This window comes from Suricata suricatta, chromosome 17, assembly GCF_006229205.1.
Source record: "Suricata suricatta isolate VVHF042 chromosome 17, meerkat_22Aug2017_6uvM2_HiC, whole genome shotgun sequence".
NCBI lineage: Eukaryota > Metazoa > Chordata > Mammalia > Carnivora > Herpestidae > Suricata > Suricata suricatta.
The window spans coordinates 175,242-192,876 of NC_043716.1; the positions used below are offsets into that span (position 1 = coordinate 175,242).

At 48.8% G+C, this 17,635-nt stretch overlaps 1 protein-coding gene across 1 annotated transcript in view; it reads right to left on the reverse strand.

Annotated features, from left to right (window-relative positions):
* The window catches only part of ANKFY1 (ankyrin repeat and FYVE domain containing 1), a 64,308-nt gene that overhangs the window by 32,857 nt on the left and 13,816 nt on the right, over positions 1-17,635 (reverse strand). The window contains exons 4-6 of the mRNA XM_029928750.1: positions 13,153-13,345; positions 8,698-8,816; positions 1,562-1,697 (exon numbers count right to left, since the gene is read on the reverse strand). Of these exons, the coding sequence (XP_029784610.1) occupies positions 1,562-1,697; positions 8,698-8,816; positions 13,153-13,345 (448 nt within the window). The remainder of the gene's footprint in view (positions 1-1,561; positions 1,698-8,697; positions 8,817-13,152; positions 13,346-17,635) is intronic.

Below are 17,635 nucleotides of genomic sequence, written 5' to 3' on the forward strand. Positions count from 1 at the left end.
GCACAGCCGTGGGCACGCAGCCTAGTAAGAGCCCGCGCCGGAGCCCACACCCAGCGGAGCCCGCCCGGGAGGCCGCGGCCCAGCTCTCAACAAAGCCACGACCGGTAACAACTTAATGCCCACACCCAACAAGACAAAACTGAGCATCCGGTAATCCTGATGGTTCAGAACCCTAACCAGGCAATAAACCACAGATATTTTAATAAAAGAATCCAAGACACAGATTACAACCTCTAAACTACTCCAACCCCAGGGCATTTTTGTCAAAGCAATTTAATTTACAAGCAAGTTTAACAAGATCAATGGAAAAAAGCTCAGGATATCTAGAGAAAAAAAGGATATGGAATCACATTCAATCTAATTAAAACACTCCCAGGCCCTCCGCGGACGGCTCGCACAAGGGAACAAACAACCAGGGTCAGGCTGCTTGGCTGACCTAACACTCTCCGTGTCTACAAACCTTAGGCCTGTTTGGGGTACTTCAGTGACTGGATAAACGCACTCAGGCTGACCCCAAGCACGGAGGGCCAGGACTGACCTGCTGCGCACTAACGTGTGCCGGCGGGCGGGCCCGGGGCGTAGCGCGCCGGGCTGAGCAGCTCCCGGTGGTCGGGACTCTGGCCTCCCTCAGCCCGGACAAAAGCCACCCCTGAAGCGCCAGGAGCACTACAGGTCACCAGGTGACATAAGACACTCCACTAGCCAGGCTGATGGCCAGGGCCACATCCCCAGCAGGAACTAACTACGGGGCATGTTGCCCTACCTGATTTGGGGTAACATTTTGTTTCCTGCTGCTCTAGAAGGCCAACTTGGGAGCCTGAAAAGCAGTTAACAAAGGAAGAAACCAAAACACTGGCTAGGACACTTCCCAAGCTGCACACTTGTGTATTAACTTAGGCACTGGGGTGGGGGAGGGGGAAGTTCTATTTTTTTTTTTTTTTTACTTGTTTTTGAGAAAGAGAAAGAGTACACACATGTGAGGGAGGGGCAAAAAGAGAGGGGGACAGAGGATCTGAAGCGGGCTCTGTGCTGACAACAGAGAGAGCATGATATGGGGCTCGAACTCACCAACCGTGAGATCACGTGAGACCCTAGCCAAAGTGAGACGCTCAATCAACTGAGCCACCCAGGCACCCCAACTTAGGAGTCAATGTGTTTCTAAATAAAAGAGTACGACCAAGAACTTCAGCCAAAGTCCCATATTACCAAGTAGAATAGATATCACAGGAAGTGGTACAGGAGGGAAAGCTGAGGATTCGGACACTATAATCTCTACTATACTCTCTACGTAATATAAATTATGTATCTCAGATTACGTATACACAAGTATGTGATCTCAGGCAACATAACAAGTCAATGAGAGAAAAGAGAATACCTAAAAGCTGCGGCACAATGTAGCTTACAGGAAACACACGGCCAGGGGACGAAACCCTGCCCCCGCTGGTGCTCTCAGCACAGCACCTCGCGGCAGCTCCGTACAGGGGCAGGAGCAGCTGCCTTCCTGCGCTCGGCAGCACTAGAGCCGCCGCCGGGGCGCGCGCCCCGCTCTGCTGGGACTTGCCTCTCCCCGAGGAGGCGCAGCTGGAAGCGGTTAGCCAGCTTCATCAGCTCGGTGAGGAACGCATCGTCTTCTCCGAACTCCAGCTCGTCCGTGTAGACCCAGCGGAGCATGGTCCTGGTCACCTCGGGGTCAGCATCTGGCGCAGGAGAGAGAGAGAGACTGAGAACACGTAAGCCTACTGGAGGGTCCCTAAAACTCCAGGCTGATAAAGCAAATTCTGGTGCCCTCCCCTCAAATGAGTACCACGCGGCCATGGAAAACAGCAGCATCTGACTGCAGAAAAACGCTGTTTGCCAAAGGGCAGGAGGTAGAAGACGTGAACTACTTAAGGTGTAAGTCAAATAAACTGGGAGAAAATATTTTAAATTTATCACCAAGAGTTTACATTCCAATAAAGATCTTACAAATAAACATGAAAAGGTGGCGGTGCCTGGGTGGCTCAGTGGGCTGAGTGTCCGATTCTTGATTTCAACTCTGGTCATGATCTCATGTTTCATGGGATCAAGCCCCGGGTCAGGCTCTGTGCGACAGTGCAGAGCCTGCTTGGGATTATCTTTCTATCTATCTGTCTCTGTCACTCATCCGTCTCTCAAAATAAATACATAAATTTAAAAAAAAATGAGGGGCGCCTGGGTCGCTTAGTTCGTTGAGCGTCCGGCTTTGGCTCAGGTCATGATCTCATGGTTGTGGGTTCAAGCCCCACGTCAGGCTCTGTGCTGATCTCTAGCTCAGAACCTGGAGCCTGTCTTCGGATGCTGTATCTCCCTCTCTCTCTGACCCTCCCCTACTCATGCCATCTCTCTCTCTCTCTCTCTCTCTCTCTCCCTCCCTCCCTCCCTCCCTCTCAAAAATACATACATAAATAAATAAATAAATAAATAAATAAAACATTTAAAAAAATTAAAGGATGGACAAATCAATGGTAAAATGGGCAATGGATAGAAATGGTAATCCACAAAGAAAAATAAAAATGTTCACTAAACCTTACCAATAACTACAAACATAGATTTAAACTAGAAAACATTTTATTTTATCTCTTGGCAAGCAAAGATTCTTAAAAATGTATAAACAGTTACATAGGAATTATACATTTAGATTAGGATAATCCCAATAACTTAGCAAATAGAGAAATATATGCAAAAAGACAGTCAATACAGTATTATTTTTAATAGCAACCATCTGGAACAAAAAAATCTTAAGAGTCCTACCCTGGAAAGCTAATAATTATAGTATTAATACTCACACTGGAAATTTTTGCATCAGTTAAAATTACTTACATCCGTATTCAACCTAAAGGGATATTCACTATCTTGGTTTAAAAAAGAAATCTAAAAATACATGTATTAAATTAAATCTCATTTTTTGTGATATATTTGTGTGTGTGTGTGTGTGTGTGTGTGTAGGAGTATGCATGTACACATCCACATACACACGTAACTTTGTGACTCTCCCACTCAGGTCCAACCCTGCTCAACCTCTAAGATCAGACAGGACTGAGGGCGTGCAGGGTGATGTGGCCGTAAACAGACCGTCTATCAACCTATTTTCTTAACGTAACCCCTACCCCCAAAGTGGGGCTTGAACTCACGTCTCCAAGATAAAGACTCACACGCTCCCCGACCGAGCCAGCCCGCTGCCCCCGTCTGTCTATCTACTGAGACGCTGGAAGGACAGGACACTAAAATAACCGTGGGAGGACATGCAACTAATTTTTCTTTGAGATGATTTTTTATCTCCCTGATTTTTAATGAACACGCATTACTTGTATAATTCTTTAAGTTAAAGTAAAAGACTCTACAGAAACTTGGGGGAACGCTTGGGATGCAAACTGCATATAAAATATCTAAACTCCCCAACCAGAGGCAAGTCTTGGTCACGTTAACGGCAGTGGTGAACCGAGGATCAAACCAGGGTTCCCGAAGCCCGGTCCTCGCCTAGCAGAGTCTGCAGCGCCTGTGGCCCTGCCTGAGGCTCTGGGCCCGGCCCAGCCCACTCAACCAGACAGTCTGGGTGGGGCCGGCGTCTGTGTTTTAACACGTCCTCCCTGTGACTCTGACACTTGCTAGGGTTTACGGAATCAGACTCGGTCCTTGATTGTCTAGGAAAGGTGCAGCAAGGGCCAGGAACCTCTCAGAAACTTAGTGATCAGGCTTATTAACCCCTTCTCTTCCAAATACAGGAGGAGAGGGTTGAAGGGAGGAAGGCCGAATGGAACTGGAGGCTCCTGATTTATTTGCTCCACATTAATTCACCCATCATTCCCTAAAACAGCCAGCTATTGAAAGGGGGAAAAAGGCATAATGAAAAATGTGGGGTGCCTGGGTGGCTCAGCCGGCTAAGCACCCAACTCTTGATCTCAGCTCACGTCAGGTTCTCTCTCACAGGTCGCGGGATCAAGCCCCACATCAGGCTCTGTGCTGACAGCACGGAGCCTGCTCGGGATTCTCTCCCCTCCCTCTGTTCCTCCCCTGCGCGCACATGCTCTCATGCTCGCTCTATCTCCCTCAAAAATAAACATTTAATAAAAAAGAATTTATTGAACGAAAACACACCCAGACACGTGGCTGCCCTGTCTGTGGCTGCACAACTCCTGACCACAGGCCTGTAGGTTCCAGCTCTGTGCTGGGCGTAGAGGTGACTTAAAAAAATATAATCTTAAAAAAAAAAAAAAAAAAAAAAAAAAAGAGGGGGAGTGCCTGGGTAGCTCAGTTGCTTAAAGTGTCCACCTCTGGCTCAGGTCATGATCTCGTGGTTTGTGGGTCCCAGCCCCGAGTGCTCTCGTGGTTTGTGGTTTGAGCCCTGCATAAGGCTCTGAGCTGATACCTTAGAGCCAGGAGCCTGCTTGGAATTCTGTGTCTCCCCCCCTCTCTCTCTCTGGCCCTCCCCAACTCACATGTGCATTCTGTCTCTCTCTCTCAAAAAGAAATAAACAAAAATAAAAAATACCAAAATTTTTATCGTGATTATGTTAGTTTATTTTTTCTTCCCTCTCTTTATCTGGCGAAGGAATAAAAGCACTTTTTTTTTAACTTTTTTTTAATGTTTTATTTATTTTGATACAGAGTGAGACAGAGCATGAGAGAGGGAGGGGCAGAGAGAGAGAGAAGGAAACACAGACCCGGAAGCAGGCTCCAGGTTCTGAGCCAGCTGTCAGCACAGAGCCTGATGCGGGGCTCGAACCCACGAACGTGAGATCTGACCTGAGCCGAAGTCAGAGGCTTAACCGAGTAGGCCACCCAGGCGCCCCAATAGCACTTTTAAAATGTTTTTATTTTTTTTTAATTTTTTTTAATGTTTTATTTATTTTTGATACTGAGAGAGACAGCACAAGCAGGGGAGGGTCAGAGAGAGAGAGGGAGACACAGAATCCAAAGGAGGCTCCAGGTTCTGAGCTGTCAGCACAGAGCCTGACGCGGGGCTCGAACCCACGAATGTGAGATCTGACCTGAGCCGAAGTCAGAGGCCTAACCGACTGAGCCACCCAGGTGCCCCTAAAATGTTTTTAGAGAGAAAAAAACATTTGTAAAGCACATCAAAACCTAATTAGATTTACCTAAACAATCTACTTGAGAAAATCCTTCAACTGTATTCAAGCTATTCAAAGTAGATCTCAGAAGCAGTGTCAGCCCTCGGCTGGCTCTGTAAACTGGGCCTGATGCGCAGGCGCTCTCTCCGCGGCGAGAGGCGCGGGCCGCTCGATCTGCAGAGTCGCCAACGGGCCGGAACCACACGCCCACTGTCCTCACACAGCCTGACCGCACAGGACAGCTCGGCCTCCGGACTGGGCCCAACAGCGGCCTCAAACATCCTCCCTCTGGCACTCTGATTCTCCTTTAAAATTTGAGGGTTTCCTTTAATAACCCTCTCTCAATTGTCCAAACCAATAAACTTAACAGTTGATAAGACCTTTTTAAATTTTTTTATTATTTATTTTTGATATAGAGACAGCACATGAGCAGAGGAGAGGCAGAGAGAGAGGGAGACACAGAATCCGAAGCAGGCTCCAGGCCCGATGCGGGGCTCGACCCCACAAACTGTGAGATCATGACCTGAGCTGAGGTCGAATGCCCAACAGACTGAGTCACCCAGGAACCCCTAAATAATTTTCTTAAAATCCACAATCAGCGGGGACCTCCTGGGAGGCCTCAAAATTTCACCTGAGGTGAAGTTCAAGTGATCTCCAAGCATTCCCACTCCTGCCCCAACTCTTCCCTCCATCTGCAAAATATACTGAGAATCGATCCACGCTGAGACTGGGACTCAGCAGCAGTGGGACGGGTGGGCGGGAGCACTGAAGCTGAAGGACGGTGTGTCCCTGCAAGCGTGCACTTTGTGCACTTGCAGGCCCGTCACGCAGTGTGCGGCCTCCAGCCTGCGTCTGTAGGCGGCTGGGCAGGCCGGGCGAGCCCCACTCCCGGAGACGCAGAGGAGCGCGCTCTGAGAAGTGACACCACGGGGCCTCTGCGACCCGCACAGACCACCTGCTGCCAGAGGCAGTTACCCTGGGCAGGCCCCGCCCACAAGCTGCTAAAACTGTGACCACGTGCATGAAAAGTAACACCCAAACTTCGGACTTCACAGCAGTCCAGGCGCAGAGCCACTCTGTAGAGAACCTGAGATTTTCTATGTGGCCCAGGTTTTTGTTTTGTTTTGATTTGATTTTAATAAATGTTTTATAAGACATTTGGAAAGAATGGGAATAAACTTATCAGTAGGCAAGTAGCCATTAAGTGAAGCCTATTGAGGAAATTAATTTCATTACTTAAGTCCTGTATTTAATTTGTAAAAAACTCGGGTGCCTGGGTAGCTCAGTCCATTACGCAGCAGACTCTCAATTTCGGCTCAGGTCATGATCTCACAGATCCATGAGTTTGAGCCCCGCAGCAGACTCTGCTGACAGCAAGGAGACTCCTTAGGATTCTCTCTCCCTCCCTCTCCGCCCTCCCCCTCCCACTCTGACACCCATGCTCTCTCCATCTCTCCCTCCCTCTCCGCCCTTCCACTCCCACTCTGACACCCATGCTCTCTCCATCTCTCCCTCCCTCTCCGCCCCTCCCCCTCCCACACTCAAAATAAACTCTAAACAACTGTGAAAAGGGTTTTGAATATCTTCTATGACTCTAACTGAACTGTCTTTATGTTTCCAACTATTTTTTCTTCATTTACTTTACCGAAGTTTTTGATTCATAAAATTAAAACACTGTGATAGACCACATCTTTTATCAGTAAAAGCATCCTCTTTAGTCATTTGAATGATACGCCCCTAACAATAGTTTCTCAGAAATAAACTCCAAGCCACACATGTCGATAGCCCCCACCCCACTCAGGCAGGAACAGAAGGGCTCGCGGCCCCGTTCCGTCGTGGCGGGTGACAGCCGTCCTGTGGTAAGAGCTAAACCCTCTAGACAGAGCACCAGAAAACAGCCACCCGAGGATTCTGAAAGGTACACAAAATTGTACAGTCGTAGAGGGAGGCGAATGGTGAAGAGACAATCGCACCGGACGAAGTGTCCCCACGGCTTTGCCCTGAGGATGGCCTGAGGGATGAACACTGGCGCGGTGGGCACGCGGCCGCCTCGCCCTCTAGAACAAACGCCCTCCTCTGGCCAGACGCACCCAGGACAGGGGCTCGGGGGCCCGCAGAGCAAGGCCGGTCTCCTGGCTGTGCGCACGGACGCACACAGGCCCGGGGCTCCCTCGGAGCTGCTCACACGCGCACAGCCCAGCCCGCTCCAAGGCCTGCGGGGAGACTTGAGCCACTACCCACAGAAGGTGCAGCGACCTTCACTGTGGAGCTAAGGAGAGCCAATCCTTTCCAGAAGATGATACGGGACCCAGAGCCTACAAAATACAATCACCATGTCCAGGGTCCAAAATCAGTTGATATAGAACAAAAAAGTCAAGGGAACATGAGCACGTCTCAAGGGAAAAGACCGCATATTCTAACCCCAAGCCGACCCAGACACTGAATTTGTCAGACATGCACGCATCTGGCGTGACGATGCTCCAGAGGGGGTGGCTCGCGAGCGAGTCGCCTCGGACGCCTTCCGGGCCCCACGCCGGCGTCCCCTGCCTTGGACAGGAAGCGCCCGGCGCGCTGCACGCGTGCCCTGGTGTGAAACGATCCGCATCCGCAGGGCGAGAACTCTGTTACCACGGTCTTGTGCCCGGGACTGCTGGGAAAACAGTACCTTCTGAATCAGCAAACAGAATTCAGCAACTTTCCACACGGCCTGTCACTACTGCAAGCAACTCACCATCTTACTGCCTGGGTATCTCCCTACCATGTGTTACAATTCTCATGATTGTTAGTAACAGACTTAAAGGTAAAATTTGTTCTATTTTAAAACACAGTTAGGTAAGTGCGAAGTGAAAATGCAACTCTGAAGTAAACTTTTGAAAATGACTTTTTTAAAGTCGACTCACCACCACACATACCGAAGTTCTTTGTAACATTCACAACGTAAGGTGGCATAAAGCAACGAAGTCAAACATTGAAAAGCTCAGTGCACCTGTTCAAATTCTGAAGCCTGAGGTCACCCTTCAATGTTAGAGAAGATAAGCCCTGTTTTCTGGAGTAACTCTTCACTCGAGCTCAGTTCTCGTACATCAGGAAAAGCGCTAGGCGACTATGATTAAATACACCAGGACTTTTTCTAGAAGTAGAAGAAAAATTTTTTTCTACACATGCTCCCATATTTATAATATTGTATGAAAAGAATTTCCGGACAGATATTTATATTTTATAAATTGTTAGAATATTGTACACACTCAAATATTTACAATTTATTAGTCAGGTATTAAACAGAAGTGTTTAAGTTCAACCCACTGATTCACTATTTAACTAGTACATGGTCGCCATCAATGGATAAGAAAAGGTTTCTACTTTCAGGGCGCCTGGGTGGCTCAGTCAGTTGAGCATCTGACTCTTGATCTGGGCTCAGATCATAATCTCACAGTTCAGGAGACTGAGGCCCCCGTCAGGATCTATGCTGACAGTGCAGAGCCTGCCTGAGATTCTCTTTCCCCCGCTCTCTCTCAAAATAAAAAAAGTTTTCTACTTTCATAAACCACTACGACTTCAAAATGACACCCATCACCTTCTGCCCAGAGCGCTCCTGGGGCCAGAGGCTCACCTGACAGGTCCAGCTCCTCGGTGGAAGACAAACTGGCCAGACTCCAGCTGTCGCTGCGGGCCGCCAGGACAAACTTGTGAGCACTGATGCGCTTGCCCCCAACCTTTATCTTCAGATCGCTGCGGAAGAAAAATATCCACAGACATAAAAAGAAAAGTGTCATCATAACTACATACAGCTGGGGATTCACAAATGATAAATATATGAGTACTGATTGATCAACATGTACCTGCAAACAGAATCACAGCAAAGCTATTTCTCTGTGTCAGCACTGAATTCTAATGGGTCATGTTTACAGTGTGTCGCTAGACACGTCTGTATCTCTAACTTGTAGCTTTAGTTAACACGGGGTGTTCTTCCAGGGCACTCCCGAATGCGGCTCTTGGGGCGGTGAGCCTATCAGTTAAATAGACAATTAATATTCAGTAAACATAGAAGAGGTTTCTCGCAGACCACGACAGGGCATCAGAGAGAGGACAGAAAGCACGAAGACTGTGCAGCTCTGCAGAGCTGCCCGCGTCAAGGGTCTGCAGTAAAACTACAATCCGGCTTTGACAAAGCAGTCAAGAAGACGAAGCCCAATAACTACATTTCTGTCCCCGAGAGAAACATTCAGACCTATGACTGGACATTTTTTCTCAACCATTTACAAAGAAATGGGGTGGGAGTAATCTCTTCTGCAAACACATTTCCATATTTATGACAAACCATTATATGAAACAGACCTTTCCAAACAGGTGACAAGTCTGACTCTGAAATGTCAACCTCTGAGGGAGGAGAGCGCCCAGCCATCTAACAAAACCCCGGGGATGACCCACTGGGCCGGCACGCAGGTGCCACATGGCTTCATTCCCAGCAATATCACATCCTTGATCATCATCATTCTGTGTGTTTACACGCTCTGTAACTTCCATACTCCTCTCCAAAAATGTGTTAGCTTGGAAACCTTTACAAGATAAATACAAAAATTACTACATTAAAAAAAACCCTAAGGGTGGCTCAGTCCCTTGAGTGTCTGACTCTTGATTTCCGATCAGGTCATGATTTCACAGTTCATGACATGGAGCCTGAGCTGGGCTCTGTGCTCAGAGTGGAGCCTGCTTACCACTTTCTCTCCTCCTCCCTCCACCCCGCCCCTGCCTGCACATGCTCTCTCAAAATAAATAAACAACAACAACAAAAAAGAGCGACAAGACTCCTTAATGAGGAATGAAAAGTCTTTAAAAAAAATAAATAAAACTAAATTAAAATAACACAGACACAGTTTACTCCATGTACAAACACAGTGTCTACAACATACTTTATGGTGATGTAAGCAGGTCAGCGATTGCAGCTGTACTAAGACTGAGCTGCAACTAATCACATTAGATCAGAAAAGGATACCCAGTATTTCAAATTATTAGAAACTACTGCTAACGCCAAACATTATTAATCAATACATAAAAAAAGAAATGGAATTAATATTTTATCTGAAATAGAACAAACATGGGGCACCTGGATGGCTTAGTCAGTTAAGCGTCTGACTTCAGCTCAGGTCTTGATCTCATGGTTCGTGAGCCCTAGCCCCGCACCAGGCTCTGTGCTGACGGCTGGGGACCCCGCTTCAGATCCTCTGTCCCGCTCTCTGTGCCTCCCCAGCTAGTGCGCACACGTGCCGCACGCACTCTCTCTCTCTCAAAAAGAAACAAACATTAAACAATACTTTCAGGGGCACCTGAGTGGCTCAGTCAGTTGAGCATGCGCCTTCAGCTCAGGTCATGACCTCGTTCTCGTGAGTTCGAGCCCTGCATTGGGCTCCATGCTGACAGCTCAGCGCCTGGAGCCTGCTTCAGATTCTGTCTCCCTCTCTCTCTCTGCCCCTTCCCAACTCGCACTCTGTCTGTCTGTCTCTCTCTCAAAAATAAATAAACAATAAAAAATTTAAAAGAATATTTTCAAATAGAACAAATCATATCCGATGACAAAATTTCTAAAATTCAATAACAGGAAGCAATTTACAAAGCACAAATAATTTTTTAAGTTCTAAATTTAAGTATAAAATATTAAATTCTATTAACTTAAATGAAGACTCACTGTTTCCTGTTTTAGCCACACATGGACTTTTAGTCACAAAATTATAAATTCTAGATACTCTAAAATCTATATATTCATAAATATCAGGTCAAACTGTTTTCTCTTTTGGAGTCTAACATACCAAAGGGAAATACAGACAAGGATTTCACTAATAATTTCTAAAACACAATTCAAAAACGGAAGACGGAAAGTTTCTGAGCACTCTATGCAGAAACATTTAGGAGGCTAGGAATTTTTATAAATTCTCATTCTAAGCAAAGAGTGCTTCCTTGTGAAATACGAATGTTGTTACTAGAGAAGAGGTATAAAAAGAGTTTCTCAAACACATTAACAGAAACAACTGTAAGCTTGATGGCTAAACGAAGGATGTGGTAAATAACTACATAGAACCATTTTCAACTACCTTAGGAGATAAAAGTCTTCTCCTAAACTTAAGTACAAATACATGTACTTATTTCTTCCATATTTCTCAATTTAAAAACCTTTTAACACCTAAGCTTTAATTACCCCAGTTACTGAGATGCACATAAAAAATACTACTTAAGTGGGGGTTGGGGGAATGCCTGGGTGGCTCGGTTGGTCAGGCGTCCGACTCTTGATCTCAGCTCAGGTCTTGATCTCAGGGCCATGAGTTCAAGCCCTGCACTGGGCTCCATGCTGGGTGTGAAATCTACTTTAAATATATACATATTTAAATACTTCAATAAAATGTATGTTTATAGGACAAATCTTTGTGTTTTTGTGGGAGGGGTTCCTTCTTATTTTGGTAGAGGAGCATCTGCTTTAGAAACCGATTTTCCAATTCTAGGTACTCCATCTCAGGAGCTCAAGTCCTTTCTGAAAGCTCTGTTCCCCATCTGGTACCCAAGCCGTGTTAGGGAAGGGACAGGCTTTCGAAGCCCGGGAGGGGCCCCCAGGAGCCCTGACCAGGCTCGTTCTCACGGTCTCCCAGATGGACGGCGGGACGGGGTGTGCACACACTCAGCGTAAGTAAGAGACCAAGTGCATGACAGGAGCTGTGGGGGAAGGGCCTCGGGGCAGGGGAGGTGCACCGGCAGGGGGACAGGCCGGGCTCCCCTGGGCCCGAGGAAACACAGTTTTCACTCGTCCGTGGAAAAAAGAGGGGAAAAGGAGACAATGACTGAATGGTACTTTACAAGCAGCAACATCCATTCAATTTACAGGGCTGTCCTTTACTCAGAGTACATACTTCCTGTCTTCTTGGTAGTCAGTATTCCTTTCTTCTATAAATGGTTAAGATGGAAGATAGCAATTCTGGATTTTGATCAGTTTTAAATGTCCTAATTTATTTCAGAATTTTTCTGTCTTAGCTAAGTCCGGTCGCCCATTTCCTCTGCAGCCAAGCCCTCCCTCCCGCACACATTCACGCCCACGTCTCCTCTCCGTGCCCGCCGCCACCACCCCAGCCCAGCCCGTCTTCATCTCGGGCCCGCACTCTGCCCAACACTCCCGCCGCATCCCTGCGCTCTTCTCTGCACAACTCTCTCTACACGATGTTACCAGGTTCGTCTTGCCGAAACCCCACCTCGACTCTGAAGGTCCAACAGCTCCACGCACCCTGTTCCTCACTTTCTGGAGGATCAAGTCCAAACTTCCCACCTTGGCCTCCCAGTGCAGCCAGCCTACCCTCCCACCTCCTCCAGGGGATCACGTGACACGTGACACGTACCCCCAAGATGGCCCCTCCTGTCCTCCAAATCCTGAGCATGCTGCCAGGTCCCCCTGCCTGTTCTCGGCCTCCCCCTACCAACAGCATCACTGTCTTTATGTACCGAATCCTACCCAGCCTCTGACATTTACCTCAAAACTCACTTCATAACAACAGCTGACAACTGAGTGCTTCCTGTGTGCCGGTCTGAGTGGTCTGAGTGCTTTAAAACATGCACTCACTAATTTAGCCCTCACAACAACACTACTGTAAGCAGCAATATGCCCATTTTACAGATTAGGAACCCGGAGTGGGTCACACAGCTCCAGACCACACAGCCAGCGGGTGGCTGGCTGAGCTTCTAACACAGGCTGTGCGGCCCCAGGTCCCCCCCCCTCAACCTCACGATACCCTGCCCTCTAGTTCTAAGACACCTTCTTTGATTATCCCAAGAGAAAGTGACCTTTCCCCCCGGAATCCCTGGACAAGTAAGCTAATTCCTGTCCGCACCGCAGGGCCATCGGTGACTCCCACACTCTGCGCTGAAGAGAAGGAGAAAATAAACAGCATCTTTCCCCAAAGAGCTGACACTGCAGGGACGAAAGGTTTGCTAGGATCCCAGTCAGAGAGACACACCCTTGGGAAGAAAGCCAAGAGGAGAAGTGACAGGGCGGCCTGGGAGCCCGGGGAAGGGCGGCGTGGCCAGGGCTCACCTGTACTGCTCCTGCTCATACAGGTCGGCCACGATCGCCAGCAGGCGGCTGATGAAGGACTCGCTGCCGTCTCCCTTGTTAGCCTGCGCGGCCAAGAGACTGCATCTCTTCTCCGTCTCCGCCAGCTTCTTCTGCAGCTTCACGTACTCCTGGCGGAGAAGCAGCAGGTGCTTCTCCAGCTTGGCCACCTCCTCTGCAAGGGACACAGGGATTCCTGGTTACCGTGGCAGGTGCGACGCAGACAGCAGTCACGAATCTCTCCCCACAGACAGGACGCGGCAAAGTGACAATTTCCTCTCCATGCTCCTTCAGGACCCAGAATGGCTTTGTTTACGGTGCCCTGTGTCCCTGTGCCAGAAAGACCGTCACAGTCCAGGACTCTCTTCTCGGTTTCTCTAAAGATCAATACTCAGTGAGTGACAAGGAACAGACGCACCTGCAAACTCTTTATCGCCAAGTCAGGGGTCTCAGGGAAAGACTGTCAACGTCACCTAGAACCCTTTTGCAAACCACTACGGGGAAGACTGACTTTTATGTCACATGGTCTACAAGCTTCCGTGAGTTCTTGTGCACAAGCTGCCAGACAGCCCCCGAGGGCAGCGCGGTCACAAGCCACTCTGCACAGATCACCGAGGAAGACGCTGGAGCACAGAGAGACTGAGCGTTTGCCCGCAGCCCCGAGGCTGCTGACGGGCGGGGCTGGGACCAGAGCCCAGGGCCTGTGTCAGCCGCTCGCCCGCACGAACCGACACCCCTCGTCCCCTCGTCCCCTCGTCCCCTCGTCCCCTCGTCTGTCCCGGAACGAAGAGAGGCTGTCAGCAACGGTTCAGACAAAAGAAGGCAGGAGGGGCGCAAGGAACAGAGCCACAGCTTAAATTCAACAACTACTTCTCGAGCGTCTGCCAGGACCTAAAGACCGCACAACGGTAAGCAAAGTCACGCACACCTTGCGTCAGAGTTTCCCCGTTTCTGGGGAAAGCAAACTTTTTAAAGTCACACTGACCATGCTAACAATCAAACAGAGAACCACAGCTTCAGGGAGCCCTAGAAGGAAAGAACAGAGGTGTGAGAACCTGTAATATATCTAACTCAGGACGCAGGGAAGACTTCTCTGAAAATGTACATCGTCAGGACACCTCCCTCCTCCCTTCCTTGGCTCTGGTGCACGGCACCGTGCTAACCAGCACCTCTATAAATCCGGGCCTCAGCCACGGAACCACAGAGCGGCTGCCCCCATCTCTGGGCCTTGGCACCTTCACCCCTCTACTCCCCAGACACTGCCCTCAAGCCCGCCGTCCCCCCGCCCCACCTCATTCTCGGCAGCGTCCTGAGAACACTGGGCTCCTGCCACCACGTCTGGCCAGGCCGGCAGCGTGTCGCACCTTTCCCACGCGCCCCGGGACAGAGTATCCCCGCCCTGCCCAAGTCGGATCCCTCCTCCCTGACCGGGCTCCGAGCCTCAGGTCCCGCGCGTTAGCATCAAGCTCCCTTCTCCGCACTTCCATCCCTTTCCACCCGTGCGAGCCGAGAGTAAAACAAAGCCCTCCTCCCTCAGCACACTGACCACCTCCGCCCTTCCCCCCCCAGCTTCCGTAAGCCACGTCCTCGCCCCAACTCCCCCGCCATTCCGGCCTGTCCCCGCCGCTCCCCGGACACTCTTCTCGCCAACGACCTGCCAAATCCAGCAGACATTGCCATGATCCTCGTGCGGGACCTACCGCCCGGCAAGTGACACCCTTCTTCTTTCAGCACCCGCAAAGCCACCCTCTCTCCCGTTCTGGTTCTCGGTCTTTCCCATGCTTCTCGGCGCCCCTCCCTCCCTGATCACTGATGCTCCCCAGGGACCTACCTCTGACCCTGCTCTCAACTGTACCAGGTCAGGGTATGCGGCTGATGTCACAGTCTAAGTGCCAATGTCCACAGAGCCATCCCTGTGGTTCTTTAGTTCTTTTCTTAGCTTCCTCTGTCCATCTGCCTAACAGACACTGCTCTCTAGTGGCCCAAACGCACCTCAAGTTCACTATGCCCAGAACAAAATTTGAAGCAAATTTGCTCTGCCTTTCTATGGTCCCTATACCAATAATGACACCACTGTGTAGTCCATTACGTGAAGGAGAAATGCGGGAGTAATCTTCAGTATCTCCCCTTGGTCAGTTAGGCAGCTGACTCCTGGTTTCACTCAGGTCATGATCTCACAGTTCGGGAGTTCAAGCCCCACATCAGGCTCCAAGCTAACCGTGCAGAGCCTGCTTGGGACTCTCTCTCTCTCTCTTCCTCTCTCTGCCCCCCTCCTCAAAATAAATAAATAGACCTTCCCGCCAAAACCCCCCGGGAATCCTCCCTGTCTTCCACATCCCGATCCGCACTACGACCAGATTCAGGCCCCCACTCATCGTATCCGGGTCTCCAGTGTGAGCAGGGTCACGGCTGCATCTGAGGGCCTGCCGCAGGCTCACCAAACATCTGATCCATTCAGTTGAACAAGTACAGCCCAGTTTTATAAAAGAGGATTCCTTTCCTCTCCGCAACTTCATCCCTTCCCCATCTGCTGCCCGAAAGCTAATTCTTTATAAACATGGAAACAATCAAAAACTAGCTCAAAAACACAAGAGTGGTTTAAATAAACTAAGTGTGGTATTTGACTCTGAAGTTATTATGCAACTAATGTTTACAAAGAATATGTAATACAAAATATGCATATTCAAAGATAAATATATTAACAGAAAAAAGGCACTGAAACTAAATACATTTTACCATTCCAATTTTTATTATAAATATTCACATGCATGAGGAGTAAAAAGACAGTGCAAAAAACAAGCGGATCTCACGGAGGTGCGGGATCGCCGCACTCCTCTGCACGTTTCAGGTATTCTAGAACAAACGTGTTCTGCTTTCACAATTAGAACAAATATTTTAAGAGAAATCAGTACAAGCATTAACAGACTATCTTCTCCATACACACAGGAAGCATTTTCTTCTCTCCCAGAGGCTCCACGTTAAGTAAACGCCTGGAGTCACCGAGCGGGGCGTGAGGCTCAGGTGTGACACTATTCCCGGGGCGACAGAGCAGAAGACACCCGCCAGATGAAGATATGCTTCTAGCTGCCAAGCTGCTCAACGCGCTCATGAGCTGCGTATCAGATGAGGTTCCTGTAAATAACACTTTTCCCCAAAATACTACAATTATTTGGCCTACATGCATTTATTTACACAAAACACTGCTTTCAAAACCCCTGGCTAAAGGAAAGCGCTACTTACATCGATCCTATTACAATACTGAAATCATCTCGGCAAGCAGCTTTTACAAGCACTCGAAACCCCCGAGGCAGGACTCTGTGTTGTGCTTTTATTTGGTGCCACAGGTTTACAGGGCCTGGTTTTGAGGAGTCCTCCACGGTGACTGAGACTAAACAAACCAAGGATTGTAATTATTTACCTCAAGGGGGGGTGTTTAGCACGAAACAATAAGATAATAAATTTCACGTAAGGTACAAAACTTGTACTTTTTTTTTTCCTGCAGAGAAGGAAATAGAAAAACGGTCACTTAACTTCCAGGGGTGGAAAGACAAGTGTAAAGGGACGTACGATTGAGTCACAGCAAATTCCGTTTAAACACTGTCACCACCGGTAGCAGCGCGGCGCTACGGCGTCGGCGGCCACGATGTGAGGGCCTCCGAGGTGTTGCTAACGTCCCCATTCGCTTGCCTAACTCAGTAGTTAAACGCACGTTTGATTTTGGTAATTCACGGAGGTCTACACTTGAGTTTGCTCTTTTCTGCATGCATCTTACGCTTCACTTAAAAGTTAAAACCGAGCTGATACATGCCCGTAGCGGGCTCTGGAGTCAAACTGATAGGGTCCAAATCAGTTCAGTAACTCGCTCGCCAGGGGGCAGTGGGCAAGTCCGTTACTCTGAGCGTGGGCCTTTCACACTGGGGGCGGGACTAAATCACGAGGCAGGTGGCTGGCGCGAGCATCAGGACTGCCAGCACGTGCCCGCTCGCCTGCACAACCACACAATTACCAGATACACCATGTCAAATGTTATCATAATTCACACAATATATTTTTAATCATGAAAAGCAGAAAGGAATTCAAATGTTGTACTGACCTGGGAACTAAAACTGATCCATGAAAGTCGTGGAAAGCCACAGGACCCCATGAGAAGTGCGAGTGACAAAAAGAAAACCAGAGGAGCAAACGCTGAGAAACACACACGAGCTACTTTAAATATGGTGTCCCCTCACCAAATCTGCACTGACGGTTCCCAAATGGAAAAGCAAAGCCTAACACTCTTTAAAAAGTATCACTAGTGGGGCGCCTGGGTGGCTCAGTTGGTTGCGCATCCAACTCTTGGTTTGGCTCAGGTCATGATCTCGTAATCCGTGAGTTCAAGTCCCACCTCAGACTCTGTCCTGACAGCGCAGAGCCTGCTTGGGATTCATTCTCATTCTCTCTGTCTCTCTGCCCCTGCTGCACTGTG